Below are 22,361 nucleotides of genomic sequence, written 5' to 3'. Positions count from 1 at the left end.
CAAATGAATCAAGTACATTAACATAAGACCCAGTACCCTAAATCTGATAGAAGAGAAAGTGGGCAATAAGTTTGAACTTACTGGCACAAGAAAGGACTTTCTGATCAGGAGAGAGCTAGAAATAAAGGACATGAAAAAAAGTACTTCTATACAGCAAAGGACACCATCATTCAAGTGAAGAAGCAGCTTACAGAATGGAGGAAAAATTTTTACCAGCTACATATCTGACAAAGGATTAGTATCTAGAAGATAAAAAACTAAAAGAGCTAAACATGAAGAAAGTAAACATCCCAATTTAAAAAAATAGGACATGAATGTAAACAGTTCTCAAAAGATGAAATACAAATGACTGAGAAACATTTCAAAAAAATAGTTCAACATCCCTAGAAAATTAAATCTACTTTGAGATATCATCTTATCCTAGTCAGAATAAAAATAAAATGACAAAAGAGCTAAGATTAAAAAAAGACAGAAGAGCTATTGTAGATGTAGAGAGAGGGGAACACTTAATTAACTGCTGGTGGGAGTGGGAACTGGTAAAGCCACTCTGGAAATCACCATAGAGCTTCATCAAAAACTGAGAAGTAGACCTACTACACAATTTAGCTCTACCACTCTTGGGCATATATCATACAAAGTACCCTGCTAATATCATACAGAGTGACCTGCTAACTCATGTTTAGTGCTACTCTATTCATAATAGCCAGGAAATGGAAATAGCTTAGATATCCATCAACTGATAAATGGATAATTGAAAATTTACACAGTGGAATATTATTCAGCTGTTAAGAAAAAATAAAATTTGCAAGTAAATATATATAATTAGAAACAATCATTCTGAGTTGGGTAACTCAGACTCAGAAAGAGAAGTATGGCATATTGTCTCTCATATGTGGATGTTGACTTTGAATCTTTAGATATGTATGTTTTGTTTGGAATACTCTTTGAGGTTAAGAAACTGCTGTGGATATTGTTCTGTATAAATAAAACACTGATTGGCCAGTAGCCAGATAGGAAGTATAGGCGAGACTAACAGAGAGGAGAATTGAGGGAACAGGAAGGCAGAGGGAGAGACTGCAGCTGCCGCCAGGACAAGGAAGATGTAAGGTACCAGTAAGCCACAAGCCACATGGCAAAGTATAGATTAATAGAAATGGGCTGAATATAAAAGTAAGAGCTAGATAATGATAGGCCTGAGCTAATGGCCAAGCAGTTTAAATAATATAAGCGTCTGTGTGTTTATTTTAAAGTGGGCTGTCAGATTGCTGGGGCTTGGTGGGACCAGGAGAGAAAATTCTCCATCTACAAGAAACCAGTAAGGGGTCTACAGGGTAGGGATAAATGTTTCTTTGGGGGCAGGGGGAAGACAGAATACAGTGAAATAAGGGGAGAAAGGAGAATAGTAAAACAGGAAGGATTAAATGGGGTGATGCGAGGATAGAGTAGAGGTGGGATTATGAGGAGAGATCACTAAGGCTAAAGGCCTTTTAGAAAAGTCATATTATCACCTACTTATATTAGTTTGCTTTTCTATTGCTGTAAGAGGACATTTTGACAAAACCAACTTGGGGAGGAAAGGGTTTATTTCAGCTTACACATCACAGTCCATCATTGGAAGAGGCCAAGATAGTAGCTCAAGCTGGAACCTGGAGGCAGGAAGTGAAGCAGAGACTATGGAGGAACTGTTTACTGACTTGCTTTCCATGGCTTGCTCAGTCTGTTTTCTTATACAACCAGGACCAGCTGCTCCACCCACAGTGACCTGAGCCCTTCTACATCAACCATTAATCAAGAAAATGCCCAATAGAAATGCCTACATTGATGGAGGCAGTTCCTCAGTTAAGGCATCCTCTTCCTTTGTGAATCTGTTGGTGTCAAGTTGGCAAAACAAACCAGTACACTACCCAGAGTGTCCATGGTAAAGCAATAACCCAATACCACATGCTAGCAAAGAAAATCCCAGTACCAGTAATGGATTATCTCTTCTTTATTTGTGTTTTTGGCCAGTGGGATTGCATAGACCCCCCCCCCAAACATTACAGGTTATTGCCATGACTCTTTTTACCCACCAGAGCTTGATGATAAGACCATATTGCTCAAGACACCACATACTTGAGTCACAAAACGGAAGAATTAAGTTCATATTGACTTGGAAGCTTTATCCCTACTGGCTAGCTTTTATAGTGCAGGAAGGTGCTATGTATGAAACTAGAGGAGAAAAGTAACTATCAATATTACTCCACTTCTAATTCTGTGAGCTATAATAATGACTGTCTTGTCAAGGTATACCTGCAGGCTCAAGGGCATAAATATTATAGGAGTGTGGTAGTTGGAATGCAAATGGCTCCAATAGGCTCCAGTTGGTTGGAACTGTTTAGAAAGGATTAGAAGGTGTAGTGTTGTTGGAGAAGGTATGTTATTGGGGGCAGGCTCAGAGGTTTTGAAAGACCTGTTCCATTCCCAGTGTGCTTTTGTTCTGCCTTCTACTTGTGGGGCAACATGTGAACTTGAAGCCATTCCTGCTGCCCTACCTTTGCTCTGCCACCAATGACTCCAACACTCTGAAACTGTAAGCCTGATTAAATGCTTTCTTGTATAAATTGCCTTAGAGTTTTGTCATAACAATAGAAAAGTAACTAATATAAGGAGTAACTGACCACTTTCTGACTGGATTTAATGTCCACTCCAAGACATAGAACCCATACCTGGTACCTTCAATGGAGTCAATAACATGTGACTAAATAAATCTGGTAGAATCTATTATTCTGCTAAATGGACATAATTTAAAATGATTTCTAATTAGTTGCTATACCTGTAGATCTGGGCATCTCTTATCAGAGAAGCTATTTCCTGCAATAATTGGCAATTAAAACAAAGACTCACAATTGGTCAATGTACAGAGAATAAGAAACTTCAAAATACTTAACACTAAATTGGCATCTATACCAGACCCTTGCATTCAAGGCTCAAGGATTTTCACAGGGAGTTGAAAGATTATTAATAGCCAGAAATGTTGGACGACTACAAGCAAACAGTATTTCCTAGCCATAACAGGAGAGTTGCACATATGAACTCACGGTGATTGTGACAGCATACATAAGACCAGTGCAAACTCAATCCAGGCAAATGCCAGCATGGACAAGGGTATATGGGCACAAAATCTAACCTCTACCTAAGGAGCTTTGGTATATGATAGCAGCTAGGATTGAACAGTCAGGATTTTAGTTTAGTTTAGTTTTAATGGTGTGATTCTGGTAAGATGACTAGGCTTCAGGGCAGGCCCCACATTCAAGAGTATTTGGCTAACAGGAATGGGATTCAATAGGTTAAAAAAGAGAAGAAAAAGGGCTAGAGAGATGGCTCAGAGGTTAAGAGCACTGGCTGCTCTTCCAGAGGTACTGAGTTCAATTCCCAGCAACGACATGGTGGCTCACAACCATCTGTAATGAGATCTGGTGTCCTCTTCTGGAGTGCAGGTAGAACACTGTATACATAATAAATGAATAAATATTTTTAAAAAAGAGAAGAAAAAGAAATAGAGTGAATATGAAGTTGGGTAGATAGGAAGATAAGGGTGGGTATAGCAGGAATTGAGGGAGGGGGATGATGATCAAAATACATTGTATGGAATTTTCAAAAGAATAAAAACATTATTGTTGTGGGAGAATCTTTTTGTACATTGTGAAGATGTGTCTTTGCTAAGGTGCCTTCTGATTAGTTTAATAAAGAGCTGAAAGGCCAATAGCTAGGCAGGAGAGAATAGGTTGAGACTTTCAGGGAGAGAAAGGAACTCAGGATGAATCTAGGTATGGCAGGAGATGCCAGCAAGACACAGAGGGAGTTAGACTGACAATACTGAAGAGAGGTAAAGAACCATGTGGCATAATGCAGATTAATAGAAACAGGTTAATTTAAATTATAAGAGCTAGTTGGGAACAAGCCTAAGGTAAAAGCCAAGCTTTCATAATTAATAAAAAGTCTATATGTAATTATTTGGGGTTGGTGGTACCAAAAGGAAGTCCAATGAGAAAGACCAATTATAGCTGGCACCCAATGTGGGGCACATAAATCCACATTGGGCCCGAGAAAGCTGGAAAAAGTTACAAACATGGAGACAGATTTGGCTTCCTGGTGACTGTGGTCCCTCAGGCAGACCCAGTGCTTGCTGTGTACAGAGGCACAGCTCCTTTAAGAGGCCCTGCTATGCAGCTGAGCACTTGAACAGCCAGCTTACTACTCACTACTCAGTACTAGATTCAAGCACTTGCTGCAGGGTGACCAGAGCTGGAATAGTTAGGCACAGCTGGGATGGTTAGGTGTTGCTCTTACTGCTGCTGCCTGAGGACCTGAAGAGGGCAGAGCCAGTCACTAACACCATGAGATAAATAGAGCCTTGTGGCAGCTGTCATGGCTTTTTAAGACTTGGCTCATATGGTCAAAGAAACACTGCAGAGGTGCAAAAAAGCCAGATCCAGACAGAAAAAAAAAATACCCTCTAAACAGGTACAGTATGTTTAAAAATGTGCTTAGATGCTAAAGAAAGAAAAGAAAATGGGGAACAGACAGTCATAGAAAAAATAGTTTAAAAATCAAAGTCTTTAAAGAAAGAGTAAAGTAATATAAAAAAAAAGTAAGCCATGAAAAGATTGAAAATATACAGTGTCTGGATCCTGTATAGTGCTTTGTTGACTGAACTTTTTAAATGCTAATGACCAAAAAAATGACAGCTACTGAGAGATATTGGATTGTGGGAAAAAAACCTGCTAAATTAAACAAAACTATATATTTTAAGGATGTCTTTACTTCAGAATGGAAGTCAGGAAATGTGTTGAGTTGCAGGAGAGGGTATGCCTTTATTCCCACAGGAAACAAAAATCTATAGATTCCTTCAAAACTAATGAAGATTAGATTTGATTGGGGGAGAACTTCTTAGGATCTTGGTTGCAGACATAAAAGAAGAAAAAAAACCCTACAAGACAGGCTACATATAAGTTGATCCCTCTACATGGAAACAGCTCTGAAACTAGATGAGACATGATAAATCTTATTAGCTACATAGACAGTTTAGTTATGAAGTCCAAACAGACTTATAAAGTTGACAGATGGCTTTTGCCTGCTCAAATATAAAACAAAAAAATCATCTTTAGCTGATTTAAACACACAGCACATTCCATAATTGTGTTAGGACAGATATGTATTTTCAGAAAAAATAAAATCAGCCAGACATCAATGAAGACAGATAGTCCAGATGATACAGCTTCTCAGAATGCCCCTGTTTGCAGTTTCCTCAGCAATCTACATCCAGAACAACTTCAAAGTAGCTAGCTAAAATAGTCCAGCCTCACAGACTACTACAGCCAGGACTTCAGATAAGCCCTGCACTTTCCCATTACACAGAGACTGAACAACAAATGATACAGCTAGCTCTCTCAGGGCTTGACCATTATCTTAATTCTCTCAGGGTCCCCTAACGATGTAATTGTCCACAAACAACAGGAAGTATTTTAAGAACATGATGTTTGGCCATCCCATCACCAGAGTAGGTCAGTTCGGGCTGTATCTCAACCACTGCCAGCCTATGCAGGATTGCTTGGCTCGGCCTGGGAGGAGGGGACTGAGCCTGCCTGGACTGAGTCTACCAGGTTGATCTCAGTCCATGGGGGAGGCTTTGCCCTGGAGGAGGTGGGAGTGGGGGGTGGGCTGGGGGGAAGGTAGAGGGGGCGGGAGGGGGGAGAACAGGGGAATCCGTGGCTGATGTGTGGAACTGAATTGTATTGCAAAATAAAAATAAAAAAATAATAATTAAAAAAAAGAACATGATGCCCACATTCCCAAGAGGCAGAATGGATGGCTTTTAGTATTTGATGGGTTATGGATGTTTATCATAATTTAGGAGGGTTGGTTAATGTTGTGTGATATATTGATCATATTCTGACAATAAAACTTGCTTGGAGTCAGAGGGCAGAGCTAGCCACTATCTGACCAAAACTAACTTCTTGGATTGAAGCACAGAGTCAGGAAACAGTTAAGGCAGGACTGAGAGAAGATCTCAAGTCTTTTGATTGAGGAATGGAAGAGAGAGATGGTGATTGGTGACTTCTCCACTTCTCTGATCATTCAGGATCTTACCCCGATATCTGAATCCTGATTTTTTTATTGATAAAGAATAATTGGATAAATGCATCACCTGGCATCCGACTTGAGGTGTAAAAACATGAGCTATATGCTCACTCCTGGCTTTGTAGCTGCCAGAGTTGGCTGGCTTTTCTTCCTTTGCTCCAAGCCCTCTGAGCAAATCTGGGATTTTTCTATTGTAGCCTCTCTACAACAGTCTCTAGCTGCCACCCAAACTCCACAGGCCCCAAACACCACAGGTGCCAGGGCTCTAAATGCAGGAGTTACCAACCCATGATGGGCTGGCTCTGCCTTCAGGTAGCTCCCACCACACATGTTTCTTCTACACATTCCCATGTCCACTTTTCAGATGGCTGGCTCCTTGACTCCTTCTCCCATGGGTTGCAGGCTTTTCTTGGACCCCCTCCTTGGGCTGCTGCCACACTAGGATAGCCACCTCAGCACCTGCTTGGGATTCTATTGTTGTTGCAATTGTCACACACTCTCAGCTCACAGCTACATTTAAGCAGCTGCAGCTGCCCTCAGCCAGGCTGTACACCATCTGTGTTCTCTGCCTATCTGTGCTACACAGTGACAGCCAGACTCACACTTCACTGTCATCATAATCAGATCTGATGAGGTAACTGGGAATTCGTAAAGGGAGAAATTGATTTAAAAAAAAGTTTTTTCCCACATTAAAAATTGGAAATATTATCATGCACAGAGTTAGTTCTCTGTATAGTTCTATAATGTATGGTTTGAAAATGAAACAAGTAAATGAAGGGAAAATCAACTCATTTGGGATCCATAGATGAATGGATTAGATATACATCTGATATTTGTAGCATGACTTTTAAAAGGTCTTATTAATAAAAACAACCTGAAGCCAGGTATTGGGGTGAATGCTGGAAGATCAGAGAAGCAGAACAAGCCACAGCCACCTCACCTTGCCAATTCCTCAGCTGATTCTGTTTCCTCAGACTGGAAGCCTTTGAGTCCTCATCCAAATGGATCTCAGATGAACTGCTGCTAAAAGCCTAAAAGCTTAACCAGGCTAGTTCCTGGTCCTCACACCTTATATACTTTTTTGCTTCCTGCCATCACTTCCTGAGATTAAAGGCATGAGTCCCCATGCCTGGCTGTTTCCAGTATGACTTTGAACTCACAGAGATCTGGATGGATCTCTGCCTTCAGAATGCTAGGATTAAAGGTGTGTGTGGCATCATTTTCTAGTGGCTGTTTTGTTCTCTGACCCCAGATAAGTTTATTAGGGTGCACAGTATTTTGGGGAACACAATATCACACAGATATTGGATCTCACGCTTATGACAATACTTAGATAGGAGGAGTGACTTCTTAAAATTCGAAGAAAAATCAAAGGGTTAAATGTCTTAATTGTGGTAAATCAGATCATCTGAAAAGGAATTGTAGGCAGGGCATTCCTAGGAACAATGTCTTTTTCTAAAGAAAATCCAAACAGAAGGCCTCAGCCTTCTGTAATATACAGAAGGTGTAGCAAAGGCGGACACTGGACTGATGAATGTAGATCAACATGAGACAAGCAAGGTAGCCCTTTGCCATCAGGAAATGCCATAGGGGGCCTCTCACAGGCCCCCATATCAAACTTAATTCAGTCATTTCCTGTGAGCATTGGGAAAACTCCTCCCACAGAGCAATTAAAAGACTTAATGCCTGTTATTAAAAAACCATACTGCTTTGGATGTCAGAACAGCTTTAGAAGATAAAACAAAAATTTCAGGAGAAACCATAAAGTGAATATTTTGGCAAACTTCTGTAAATGATCAAAGACCAAAGTTAAAAATGTGAATAAATGACATTGTAATTGAGGGTTTGGTAAGACACAGAGGCAGATGTAACAATAATTGTACCAAAATCTTGGCATCCAAATTGGCCTCTTCAGGAGGTAAATGTTCAGATTTTAGGGATTGGAACTTTATATCAGGAAAAACAAAGCTCAAGATGGGTCAAATGCATAGGGCCACAAGGACAGAGAGGAAAATTAAAGCCATGTGTGGTTAATGTAGCAATGAATTTATGGGGACACAATTTGTTACAGCAATGGAATACTCAGATTAACATTCCTCCCATATCAGAAACAAACCATAAACTAAGGTATGTTTCTGGGAAAAATATTAAAAGGTATTAAAATAACAGTCACTAACCATTCAGGTTGTATATAAACAGGTCACAACAGCTGCTGATCTTTCAAAGGTACCGACAGCCCTCCTTTAAAATGGTCAGTGGACAAACTTGTCTGGGTGGAACAATGGCCTTTGACATCAGAAAAATTACTGGCCTTAAAACAACTGGTACAGGAGTAGCTATATGCTCAACATATTGAAGAATCAACCAGTCCTTGGAATTCTCCTGTATTTGCAATAAAAAAGAAATCTGGAAAATGGAGAATGGTAACAGATAAAAGAGCCCCTAATAAGGTGATTGAGCCAATGGGCTCTTTAAAGCCTGGAATTCCCCTGCCTTCTTTATTACCTAAAGGATGGTCTATTATAGTGATTGATTTAAAAGATTGCTTTTTTGCTATACCTTTGCAAGAACAGCATAGAGAAAAATTCGCCTTCACAGTGCCTACCTATAATTCCCAGCCTGTTAAAAGATACCAGTGGAAAATTCTTCCACAAGGAATGTTAAATAGCCCTGCTTTGTGTCAATATTTTGTACAACAGCCATTGGTAATAATTTGTAATCAGTTTCCTCAATCTATAGTTTACCATTATATGGATGATAGCTTACTAGCTGATTCAGATGCAGATACCTTAGAGAAAATGTTTGGAGAAGCAAAGGAAATTTTGCCTTGTTTGGGATTACAAATGGCTCCTGAAAAAATACAAAGAGGGATTCTATTAATTACCTGGGATATAAAATAGGTTTACAAAAACTTCAATCACAAAAAGTACAAACCAGGAGAGATCAATTATGAACTCTTAATGATTTTCAAACTGCTGGGAGATATTAACTGGCTATGGCCCACAATTGGATTGACAATTCAAGAACTATGTAATTTGTTTCAAACTTTACAAGGTGATAAGGACTTAAATAATCCAAGAAAACTATCAGCTGAGGCTGAAAGAGAACTGGGTTTGGTAGGAAAGAAATTACAGAATGAACATATGGATCATTTGGGTCTACAGCTTGATTGTATTCTGGTTATTTTACCTTCTATGCATTCTCCTACTGGATTTATTATGCAGAGAGAAGACAATATCTTAGACTGGATATTTTTTACCACACAAACAGAGGAAAAAAATTAAAGACCTATGTAGAAAAGTTTTCTGAGTTGATTCTGCAAGGAAAATGAAGACTTCATCAATTAGCAGGAATAGACCTAGCAGAAATTGTAGTAGCTTTTACTAATGCTGAAATTTCCTCATTATGGACAGAAAATGAACATTGATAAAGAGCTTGCAGAACTTTTTTGGGAGAGAGTAGCAACAAATATCCTAAAATCAAGAGACTGCAGTTTATAAAGAGAACTAATTGGATCCTTCCTCACATTGTACAGGGAACACCAATTTCTGAACCCCCTACATTCTACACTGATGCCCAAAAAAGGCAGGTTATAAGTCATGAAATGTAAGTAAAGTGGTTCAAAGCCCTTATGATTCTGTTCAAATGTCAGAATTATATGCTATTCTCATAGTATTACTAGATGACTCTCAATATGCAGAAAGAGTTGTTTTACATATTGAAACTGCTGAACTTATTCCAGATGATTCCGAATTAATTTTGTTATTTATTCAATTAAAAGAAATAATCAGAAACAGAAATCATCCCTTGTATATAAGACATATTAGGTCCCCTATGAGCCTACCAGTCTCTCCAGCACAAGGTAATGATGAAACTGATCAACTATTGGTAGGAAATGTGTGAAAAGCTTCAGAATTTCATAAAAAAAATACCATGCTAATAGCAAAGGTTTGAAAAAAGATGTCTCCATCACTTGGTAACAAGCCAAGGAAATTATAAGGAAATGTCTTACTTGTTCTTTGTATAACCAAACTCCACTACCTGCATGAAGTAACCCAAAGGGTACTTAGAGAAATTTGGAAGTTGGATGTGTTTCATTTTGCAGCATTTGGAAAATTAAAATATGTATGCCATATCTGTAGGGAAAAGAGGCTGGCTAAAGAAACCTACCATGACCCTGGAGACCAGAACTAGGGAAAGATGGCTCAGATCAGGGCAGAAAGAAACACAGTTTGGCTCAGTCAGATCAGAGTCATCCCTGCCCCTGGCCAACTGACTTGTGAAACCAACCAATCACAGAGCAGGATAGTAGAACCCTGGGCCCGGGGTTGACTGCACCCCCTAGACTTCCTGTGAAAACCGCCCTGCCTAGTCAGTTAGAAAAAAAGGCTTTTCTCTCCATCCTGGTAGAAGCAGCTACTCTCCTGGACTCCTCCTTCCCAAATAAAAGAGTTTTTTGGGTGTGAAGATCTTCATTCACTGGCATGGAGAAGATCCTTGCTGAGACATCCATCAGTGGATAGAGCAATAAAAAGAGAGCTAATAAGTAACACTTTTTTCCAGAGCTGGAGGAGATTGCTATATTTCTGCAGGGGTTTCCCCTTCACAGAGTGAAGCAAAAGAAGCAACATCTTAGGTGGGAGAAGCAGAGCTCTGCTAGGAAGCTCCCTTAAGTGGGACTGAGCAAAGGTCAGCTGTAGAGGCTCTCCAGGAAAGGAGCAGGATTGCTATATCCTGCAGGGAGACCATCCCCCATCACACCAAGTGTACCTTGACTTTCCCAAAGAGTCAGGATACCCTTCCCTGCTGAAGCAGTTCCAGGCCTGACTCTCCCAAAAAGTCAGAAAAATTTCCCTTCCAGGGTTGGGCTGCTTCTTTGCAGTTCCAGCCATCAGAGCTGTGCTACACAACTCCAGGTGTCCAGGACACCTTCAGGGCAGAGCTGTTGTTCTGAGCAGCTTGAGGTGTCTGGAATACCTCACCCTTCAGTGCTGAACTGTCTCCTTGCAGTTCAGCCATCAGAGCTGTCCTAAGCAGCTTAAGGTGTTGCCTAACTCCTCAGACAGTCAGGACACCAAACCCACAGAGTTGCAAAACTCACCTTTTGCAACCAATTTACCTACATTTTTGGTGCCAAAATCCAGGACACCAAATCCACAGAGTTGCAAAACTCATCTTTTGCAATCAGTTTACTGACAATATTATAGATACTTATTCAGGATTTAAATGGACATAGATACTTATTCAGGATTTCAATGGGCAACTGCTTTGAATTCTGCAAAGGGTGATTCTATAATTACACATTTATTACAAGTTGTGGCCATTATGGGGATATCTGTACAAATAAGACTGACAACGTTCCAGCATATGTCTCTAGTAAAATGAAACCATTTTTTGCATATTAAAACATAAAGCATATTACAAGTATACCATACAATCCTACAGGAAAAGCAGTTATAGAAAGATCTAATTGCACTTTAAAAGATATGCTTAATAAACAGAAAGGGGTAATAAAGACCCTCAGAGATAGATTACATGATGCCTTATTAACTTTAAATTTTCTAAATGCTAATGAGAAAGAAATGACAGCTGTGGAGAGACATTGGATAATAGGAAAAAACTACTGAATTAAATCATTCTGTATATCTTAAAGATGTGTTGACCTCAGAATGGAAACCAGGATATGTGTTACATTGGGGAAGAGGTTTTGCTTTTGTTTCCACAGGAGAAGAAAAACTACAAATACCATTAAAATTGATAAAGATAAGGTTTGACCAAGAGAGACCTCTTGATTAGAAGAGTTGATAGTTCATCAAGCAGTAGGACCATTCATTCTAAACAAACTTTTAAGACTAACAAATGCCTTTCATTTGATCAGATATAACTTGCCAAAAAGGAAACTCCACCAAGTTAGGGTTGGGGCACATTTTTGTTTTTGTCTTTCCAGGAGAATGAAGGCTAAGGAATCTGAAGACCACTGGGAAAATGATATATCTAAAGCAAAGGGATGAATCATCCAGAGAAAATGTCCAAAGAAAAAGAGTAAATTAGCCTATTGGTTTATCACATTTCCAACAGGATAAAATTTCATAAATCTTTCCAAATGTTTGTTTCTACTGTTCTTACAGACATATAAAGCAAACTGTAGTCCCAGTTTCATTAAAAATTAAAGCTGACTTTGGAATTGCAGCATGGCCCTCTCCTTCTATAGAACCCAAACATGCTTGTTAAAAGGATAATCCAAAATCTCTGTATCAGGTCAGAAGAGCTACCTGATATGGGACAGAAGAAAAACCAAAATTAAGGTATTATTGCCACTAATCTCATGATTCTTTGGTTTTATTTTGACTCTTTGACATTTTTTTAAAGGTATAAATATTATCTCAAAATTTATAATATATAAATATATATATATTAAACTTTCTGTCATGATGTTAATGGCCATATAGAGTACTAATTTTAGAAAAAGGCTTAATCTAGTTTTCTGTAGATAATTTTGGGTTTGAGTCTCTATCAGATAACTAGGAATTAAGTTTCTGTACTCTGGATGTACTTAACAAATTGTGGTCCTTTAACCTTCAAGATCTGCTACATGTGACATTTAAAATGTTTGAGTTTTCTGCAGTGAACCATGCTCATTCCTAATAGCAACCTTTGAAGTCTCCAAAAGGAGGATGGGGCCCCACATCAATAATTCCACTTGGATTGTGATAACACCATTAAGCTGACAAACACCACCCAAAGATGAGCTTTGGACTGCAAACTGCTCAGGACAATTTCAAAGTGGCTGGCTGAGATGGTTCAGCCTCACAAACTACTTTAGCCATGACTTGAGACAAGCCCTGCACTTTCTCATTACATAGAGATTGGACAACAAATGATACAGCTAGCTCTTCCAAGACTTGACCATTATTTCAATTTTCTCAGGATCCCCTAGAGATGCCACTTCCCCCTAGACAACAGGAAGTAATTTTAAGAACATGATGCCCACATTCCCAAGAGGTGGGGTGGATGGTTTTTGGTCATTCAATGGGTTATGGATATTTGTCATTGTTTAGGGGGTTGGTTACAAATTGTTATTGGTAATGGTCAGAAAAAAAGCTGAACAAAGTTGATTATATTAAGGGATCTCATTTTTGAAAAGAAAAAAGGGGGATACAGAAGTGATAGGATAAAAAGAGTAGATTATTGAATCTACTTTTAACCAAAAAAGTAATTACTAGTCTTAACTATTACATTGGTATGGTTTTTTGTATATTGATACAAATTTGAGGTTATTTTTATTAGAATATACTGTACATATGTTTCTACTCTTGTTTAAGGTATTTTATCTATGCATCTCATTTAACAATATAATTTAAATTTCTAGTTCTTGAAAGTTATTATTAAAAACTATTCAAGATAATAAAAAATGTAGATAAGTAGTTAGTCACCTATTATAATCAAACTTGTTAGGTATGTCTTCGAGGTCAAACATATATTTTTAGATATACAGGTGGTCTTCAAACACTTCAGAGATCTACAGAATATGGCATTTAAGATGCTTTAATAATATAAGTTTTTTTTAATGACAATGAGACATGTCTGTTTGTAGCAGCACCAATCTACTTCAGAGAGGATGATGAGCATCAAAGAAACTCCACATGGATTTTACTTTCTTTGTGGCAAAAGTTAGTCATGGGGCAAGAAAGTGCCCTTGCCTCGACTGCTGACAGTATGCTGTCCAAACTGGATAAGCAGGACATAAAAGAAAGTGACTGCCAAACTTTTCCAAGTGAAGGAATAGACAGTCCTTCAAAATTCCTGCTTCATAGAAAAGTCTGTCAGATATTCTAGGCCTGTAGGTCAAAGATGGATGGCCCATCATTGCAGAGGAACCTTGGTTGACTGTCCAGGCAGCCAGATATCTCTGTCATTTCTACTGGAATTTGTTTGCTCTGTACTTTCTGTTTACTCAGGTAATGTTTTATCTTCCTTGAGTCTCTGATGAGGGTTGAAAACTAGATAGTTATAGCATTTTCTTTGTTATCAAATTAAGAAAACTTACAAAAGAGATATAAAGTTTACAAAGTTTGTGAGACATAAAAGTTATTTACCTAAGAAAATGTTTTAATGTCTAAAAAGAGATTTTTAGGTTGGTAATACAAGTTATGACAGGAAATGGTTTAGGTTCACAACTTTGGACTCACCAAGATAGGATAGATAACAGAGTATTTTCTCTGAATTTGCCAAATACAAATGGACTAGACATTGTGAATGTAATTTTTACTTGGTCATTGTTCAAATTGCATATAATTTTACTGTGTTAAAGTCTTTCCTTTTTATTTAGACAAAAGGGGAAAAATGTTGTGGGATAATCTTTTTGTACACTGTGAAGATGTGTCTTTGCCAAGGTGCTTTCTGATTGCTTTAATAAAAAGATGAATGGCCAATAGCTTGGCAGGAGCAAATAAGTGTGATTTCTGGGGAGAGAGGGGAACTCAGGATAAATGAACAACAATAGCAAAGATTCCAGATTTATAGTGAACAATGGGTAGTTATGCTTTGCCTTATATACAACTCTTAAAATATACCCCCTACCTTATTTCAAATCAAAGCCAGCCCATTCTTTCTATTGTATAATTTTTCAATTAAAAGCCTCAAATGGATTTCCATTGCATTTACCATAGAATCTAGTGGCCTAATCTCAATCTTATCCAAGTGTCTTTGTCTCTTGTTTTCATTGTCTCTTCTCCTCAGGGTACCTACTCATTCTCTTCCTTATCCAACACTAGTGCTCTTTCCTTGCTCCCTAAGCAGCTGAAAAGTCACTTTCCCAGACACTTCCTAGATTTCCCTCTTCATGATTCTCTAGGCTTGTACAATCTCTTCAGGGTACTTACTATAACTCAAATTGCATGCATCTAGTTCTTTGCTGTGAGTAAGCACCAGAAATACCTGTATGAATCAGTAAGTTCCATGCAGGCGAGGTTATTTCATTGATCACTGTTTGCCTGACACCCAGGTGAGTGTCCAGTTGAGATTTATGTTGCACCGTTTACATATTTCAGGCATTTGCACTAGTATTGTTTTCCACGCTGGCTTTGTTTGAGCTGTACACCTTTAGCCCTCACTCCTCTATCCACATAAAAACACAATTCAGATTCTTTGTGATTTTAGTTCCTTGCTTTGTAACAAAAATGTCTTTCTGCAAAGGATTTTAAAAAACTGATTACTTGCCGGGCGGTGGTGGCGCACGCCTTTAATCCCAGCACTCGGGAGGCAGAGGCCGGCAGATCTCTGTGAGTTCGAGGCCAGCCTGGGCTACCAAGTGAGTTCCAGGAAAGGCGCAAAGCTACACAGAGAAACCCTGTCTCGAAAAACCAAAAAAAAAAACAAAAAAACAAAAAAAAAACCTGATTACTTGAAAAGTATAAATGACTTCTAAGATGTTTCTAGTACATTCTTAGAGATGCATATTTATTTAAAATTTGTGACTTTCCAGTTAATGAATTTATCACTGTGAATTCCTTGGCATCAGTTTTCTCCATCTATTTCTCATTGTCATAACCCATCAACAGAGTTGTTCTAGAATTATATCCTTGAAGGAAAGAACTATGGATGTTGGCTTACATGTGTATGCATTTACTGAGTTCTGCATTGCATGGTATGAATGGCTAGAGATAACAAATGTGAAATACATGATTCTGTAGAAACATCTTTGTACAAGGAAAATACAAATAAAACACTAACGTGCCTGAGACCCTGGGTTCTATACCAGCAATGCAAACAATAGAGAAAAGCAAAACCAAACGAAACCAAAAAAACCAAAAACACTAATAGGCTCTGAAGCAGTAAGGCTTGGATTGGAATCCCAACTCTGCCATTTAATATCTAAGTTTCCATTCCTTTATTTATATGAAAGAACAATAGCTATTGTAAGGATTTGAGAGGAAGAATAATGCTAAATCATTCAGCAGGTATTTACATGCCCAGTGCTGTGTGAGGCACCGAGGATATAATAGGAACAAAACAGATGAAATTCCTGATTTCACAGGGCTTACATTCTGGTGAAAGCAGATCAGAAATAAAACAGGGACATACTTATATAATCTGCTAGATTACATGGTAAAGACAATACCCAGAAAGAAAAGGCATGCACGTATGTGGGAGGAGAGAGTGCGTATTTAGGAAGGGTGGGGGCTGTATTATGCAGGTGGTAATTGAAAGAGAAAGGGGCACAACTGAGTGGATATTTGAGGAAAGAGCATTCCAGCAGAGCCAACTGTAACTGTTGGAGCTCTGTATCAGAAATGTATCCATCCTTAGGACATAAAGCATGGTCTCCAAAGTGAACAGCCCTGGCATCAGTGGTGACCTTGTTAAACATACGAATCTGTAGGTGTAATTCACCCTAGTAATCCGGAGGCTTGTTACTAGGGACTTATTTCAACTAGTTCTCTAGCTGGCCCACAATAAGAGCCACTATTCTAATAACAAAAATACTGCTTTGGAAACAGGTATACTTGGCAGCACATCACCTCTACTGGCTATACTGCCTCCAAGGTACAGGTCAGCAGATTGTTGGGGTCCCAGAGTTCCCAATTCAGTGTGTTTGGTGTGAGGAGACTCTGAGAGTTTTCATTTCCACACATTCTTAGGTGATGCTGATTCTTGCCCTGGTGTTACTCTGAGGATCACTAGAGATAACTTGCAAATGAGCTGCATGCAGGAGCAGTCCTGCCAGAGGAAGGTAGTAGGTGCGGCAAGCAAAGAGGAGGCAGTACTTACGAAGATGGCACACAGCGCCCTGTGCAAAACATTTTCTTAAAGAGGCCATGTTAAGAAGGCTACAGAGAGATTAGGGAAGCAAAGTGAAACCAAAGCTGACCTCTGTACTATGAGGTACCTGACTCTGGGTGAGGACAAGAGGAAGTGATGAACAGCAGTAGAGTCTGGATAATTTCATAACTAAAGCCCACACATTTTGCCTATGTGTTAAATGTGGGGTGTAAGGAGTGATTATTTCAAGTTTCAAGATGGCCTCAAGAATCCTAGACCAGGAGACAGCGCATAAAGTCCCTGGCACAGTATGTGCTCAGTAAACGGTGCATTTAAAAAAGAATATTGTAATCACTCAACCCTTGGAAAGCAGCGAGGGAACCTATTGGATGAAGTGTCCTGAATCATAGGTGCTGAGCCACTCCTTGGGTCTTGCTTCACATTTTGCAAGAAGGGAAATGGTTTTCAGAAGGAGAAACAGAAAGTCGAACCCTAGCACTTACTGCTGCTTCTCCTCTCCGTCCATGGCCTCCTCCGCCTGGCACGCGGCAGCCAGGAACGTTAGGAGAGAACACTGACCAACCCTTGCTCCAAGAGGGGATCCAGGGCGCTGCCATTGTGACTCCAGTGTTGCTAAGCGACTGAAGCCTCAGGGAAAAGCTGCAGGAGGCTGGGACCTGAGCGCAGGCGCAGTAAAGGGAGCTTTGCTGGGCGTTCGCAGTCGGGCGTGGCTGGCCCCAAGCTGGAGGGAGGGAAAGAGCCAGCAAGTCTCTTGTTCCTATCTCTGGCCTCAGGTTGGACAATAAGTTTGAACTTAGCCAGTCCTAGAGCCACATAGAGCCAGCCTCGTGGGGACCAGGATGGTCTTGAGGAGTGAGCGAGGATGGCTTCCAGGCCTTCCCCGCTGCCTGGGAAACCTGCTTTCCATGATTCTGCGCTGTGCAAGTCCTAATTCCCGTGGGGAAGCTTGGCTGCCACTTTACCGTGGTTACTGACCGAATCTCTGTCGCCAGACCTGTGGCGAGCTTTAAAACAGAACAAAGAAACACTCCTCTGCAAATGAGGCTCCCTGTGGTGCGTGCATCTGCGCTATCTGAGCGGAGTGGTTGCAGGGGACTGCAGGTTTCTGCAGAGTCGGGCTTGCATGCCTGCACTTTCCCCAAAGCGCAAGCTCCCGGGAAAAGACTTGACATTCACCTTGGACCTGGAATTTCTTACTTCATTTTACCATTGCTTCCTAGTTTCCACTACCAGAGCCAAACGTCTTTGGCACATGTGATAACTGAAGTGTTTTCCTGCATAGAAAAGGAAATGGGATTACAGAGGTTTCTGTTGAACTGAGCTCTCCTGTGTATGAGGAGTTTGTGTAATCATGGGACACCAAAGTCAGTTTGCGTATTTCTATTCGCTTGGGACAGATGTGGTTTAGTGGAGACTGACCCTAGACCTTTGTACGCATGTCCTAAAGTCCGGTCAGACTTAGGAAAATAGATTGTGGATAGATTTGACATTCCGCAACCTACATACTTGAGTGTGGACTGTGTTGTTAAAAAGCTGGGAGGGTGTGTGAATATGTGATGGTGTGTGTGTTTTTGGAGGAGGGAGTGGGTGGGTAAGCAAATATGAGGAAAATGGGTTGGAGAACTGGAAAGCTAGGAAGGGAAGGGTCATATAACGATCAAACTGACTAGGCACAAAGGCCCTGGGAGCAGTAGGTGTTTGCATTGTGGATGTGTCTCTTATTAGCTTGTGTTTACGGAAGATATTTAGTATCTTGGAGCCTGAATTTTTTCATTCATAAAATCTGGAAGCACCTAGTATAGATGGTTTAATTGATGCAGTGTAGAAGATTTAATAGCTAGCATTAGCTAGTGCTGCTTTATCAAGCCATGTGACCTGCGTGTGGTGCCAAGGGAACTTTTCAGTCACAAAGAAGATGGAGTTGTTTGCAGAAAAATGGATGCAAGTAGAGACAGAGTAGGTGAATTAAGCCAATTTCAGACAGAAATTATGCATTTTCTCTCATCTGTGGTTCCTATATTTTATATAGTTACACAAAACCATGTATGTATAAAACAAAAGTAGAAATAAAATTGTCTAAATGACAACCATGTGGGGATGAGAAAAGGGAGGATGGGAAGGTATAGTGTGTGTGTGTGTGTGTGTGTGTGTGTGTGTGTGTGTGTGTGTGAGATCAATATACAATGTAAACCTGAACAAACTATGTGGGGGTGGATGGGTGCCACCTTGCATTCACACGCAGAGGCCAGAGAAGCATGTCATGTATCTTCTTCTACCATGAACTCCTGCTTTATTGCCTTGAGACAGGATCTCTCATTGAGCAAGAAGAAATTCACTGATTTGGGTGTTGGCTGGCCAGATGACTCCCAGGAACTGCCAGTCTCTACCAGGCAGTACTTGGTTACAGGAATGTGCATTCGTACTCTATTATTTGTATGGGTGCTAGGGATTTGAACTTGGGTCCTTTATTTACACAGGAAACACTCTTGTACACTGAACCATCTTTCCCAGGCCCACTGTATGAAGAAAAATTCTTTTGATTAAATTTAATTAAAGACCTACCACAAGGTCACAATCTTTGGGATCTAAACCACTCAGGAAAACTTTGGCAACAAAACTGCAATGATATATATAACATTATATTAATTAATCAACAGTTATGGGTATTACATTTCAGTGTTGATGATAATATAATATTCCAACCATTATTGGTGTTTTCTCTAGGGCATTGCACATTATGGATCTGATAATAATTATTGACTTTTTAATACAGAAAGTATTGCACAGCTATTAGTGGTTTTTCCTCATAACTATTTGAGGAACTGATGTTGTAAATGAAACAGTGTGAATGTTACCATCCTTAAAAGGTTAGGAATCACTGAGGTTTGGAAGGTATTCTATGTTTCCTAGTTTCTTTTTAAGGCCGTTTTTCCTGTTATGCCTAAAGAGTTCCAGAGGTATAACCCTCTTCCACACAGCGGTTGCAATGCCTTGTTGTCTAATTTCTGAGTGACTTCTATATTCTGACCCATTAACACTGGACTGTGAGGCTTTTAATTTATTCATTTGAGACCCCAAGACCTAGAAAAGAACTCTCTGTAATAAAAAAGCCTTGAACGAGATTGACCTATAAAAACCCTTTCTTTTACAAATATTTTTCATTTTATTTACTTTGTAGGCCAGTGTGTATATCCTACTAAATCTATACTGCTTCTAAATTTCCAGTTTTTTTTAATAGACACACATTAAAAACTGTTATTGTATTCCTTAGAGAATCTCCACATTTTATACATGGTAATTAAAAGTTCTTTTAAGCTAAACAACTTAAGTTCTTCAGCACCAACCATAAAATCTACTTTGAGTCCTTTGATAGTGCAAATTGCCATTTCTGTACTTTTGAGGGGAGGAGAACTATTATTTATTGAACTTTCAGACTAGACCTGTGTTGAAATCCTTGCTTTGTGTCACTGAAGAAGTTATTTATTGATGGCCTTCGATTTTTGGATATTTTGGTTGTTAATTAAAAATAAGAAAGATCTGGGCATCATGGTACATACCTTTAATATCAACATCAGCAGGTGAAGGTAGAAAGTTCAAGGCCAGCCTGAGCTGTATGATGGCATCTTCAAGGCAAACCTAAGCTAAATGAATCTTGTCTCCAAAAATCAAGGGCTGGGCGGTGGTAGCACACACTCTTAATCCTGTCACTCAGGAGGCAGGTGGATCTCTGTGAGTTCAAGGCCAGCCTGGTCTATAGAGCTAGTTCAATGACAGCCAGTGTTACAGACAGAAACCCTGTCTCAAATAACAAACAAAACAACAACAACAACAACAACAAAAAACAACCCAAAATCAATCAATCAATCAAGGGATAATGGTAGAGTGCTTACCCAGTAACCAAAAAATAAAAAATTAAATAATGAAAGTGAAAGGTAGTAGAAGAACTTGTAGGGTTGGTTGGTTTATAACCTGACACAAAAGAAACACAGAAGCCTCAGTGAAGTTGAAACCTGACACACAGCATTCAGAACACTGGCTGGAGGACTGGGGATCTGAGCTCATGTGGACTTCACAGTTCCAGGCTATCCTGGACTATACAGATGACAGAGTGAAACCCTGTCTCAGAAAAAAAAAAAAAAAAAAAAAAAAAAAAAAAAAAAAAAAAAAGCTGGCCAGATCTTGCTCTTGCAGCCACACCTGACAACCTGAGTTTGATCCCTACAACCGTAGGGTGAAAGGAGAAAAGAGACTGCCCCAAATTTTCCTCTGACATTCACATGCACACCACAGCACATGCCTGTGCACATGCAATCACACACAAAATAAAATGTTATAAAGATAGTTTTAAAAAAACACAACTCAAACCGAAACAAAATCCAAAATAAGCCCTCAATAAGTATTCCTCCCTGCTGCCCTTAGTATCTTCAACCTTATCCAGGAAGAAGTAAAACAACTACCATTTGCTTTTGCATCCGTTTTCTCACTTTTAGACATCATGGCCTTCCATGTACTCTTGTCCACCTTTAGCTTTAAAGCATGGTAGTAATAATGGGACATGATACCCTGAGCAAGGTGTTTCTCCTGTAGACTAGATTGTAAAGATTAGGAGCACTGTGTTGTGAGATTAAGTTTTAGATCAAATCATTTTAATCACAGATTTAGAACAATTAAAATCAAACTGTGTGACAGAAGTGGATGGCAAGTGGAAGAGTGAGGACTGAAGGCTGTGTCAGTGGGCAAGGATAGTTATTCAGTGATGGGTGCAAAGGTTAAGTGTGCTGTATCTGCTTGTGGAAAGTCACCATTCACAGTGAGCTCTGACACAGGTACAAATGCCATGGCCAGCTGAACAGAAACAGTAATGATTCAAGAATGAGCATGTAATCACAAAGGTCATGACTGCAGCTTGTGATCTTACATGGTGCCACAGTGTGACACTGCCACTGAGTTGCGGAGCAGTAGTGAATGTTTTGATGTGGGTGGGTGGATACCTTCTTCTGTAGCACAAGTAAAGTGGTGAGGCAACTTAAGATTCCATTAAGAAAAAAAGTCTAAAAGTTCGAGCCTAAAGAAGAATCACAGTTGAGAACTTTGAGAAGAAAATGGGAGACACTTGATGAATAGTTTAGTTTACTTCTGATACCTCCTAGGCTGATGCCATTCTTTTGAAAACAGTTTGTCAAATTAAGCTTTCCTGAGTCTTTTATTGTATTGTTCTAGCCTACCCTTCCTTCCTTTATAGAACTATAATGGAATTTGTTTTCAGGTCGAAGTTAATTACTGCAGCATTTACAAGCTTTTCCAGAGTTTGGAAACACAGCCATGATTTTAATCCTCTTATAACAAGCCTGAGGCAAACCCGATTTAAGTTTCCTTTTTGTTGCTTTCTCTGCCAACCAATGAGGATTTAATAATTGGTTATAAGATTCAGGAAAAGAAATCTTAGAAACTTTTCTTTA

General features: G+C 39.4%; 1 protein-coding gene across 2 annotated transcripts in view; it reads right to left on the bottom strand.

Annotated features, from left to right (window-relative positions):
- CUNH2orf73 (chromosome unknown C2orf73 homolog) overlaps positions 1-18,319 on the bottom strand; it is a 61,435-nt gene extending 43,116 nt beyond the window's left edge. For both annotated transcript variants that reach the window (XR_008217390.1, XM_052734568.1), the window contains exon 1: positions 17,385-18,319. Coding sequence is in view for 1 of the 2 variants with exons in the window: in XM_052734568.1 (XP_052590528.1) it covers positions 17,385-17,498 (114 nt within the window). In the remaining variant the exon portion in view is untranslated. The remainder of the gene's footprint in view (positions 1-17,384) is intronic.
- Between the last annotated feature and the right edge of the window lie 4,042 nt (positions 18,320-22,361).

Source organism: Peromyscus californicus, unplaced genomic scaffold, assembly GCF_007827085.1.
Source record: "Peromyscus californicus insignis strain IS unplaced genomic scaffold, ASM782708v3 Scaffold_13__1_contigs__length_99412109, whole genome shotgun sequence".
Classification (NCBI taxonomy): Eukaryota; Metazoa; Chordata; class Mammalia; order Rodentia; family Cricetidae; genus Peromyscus; species Peromyscus californicus.
The sequence above is the reverse complement of the archived record's forward strand: the minus strand, read 5'-3'. Positions and strand labels throughout refer to the sequence as shown.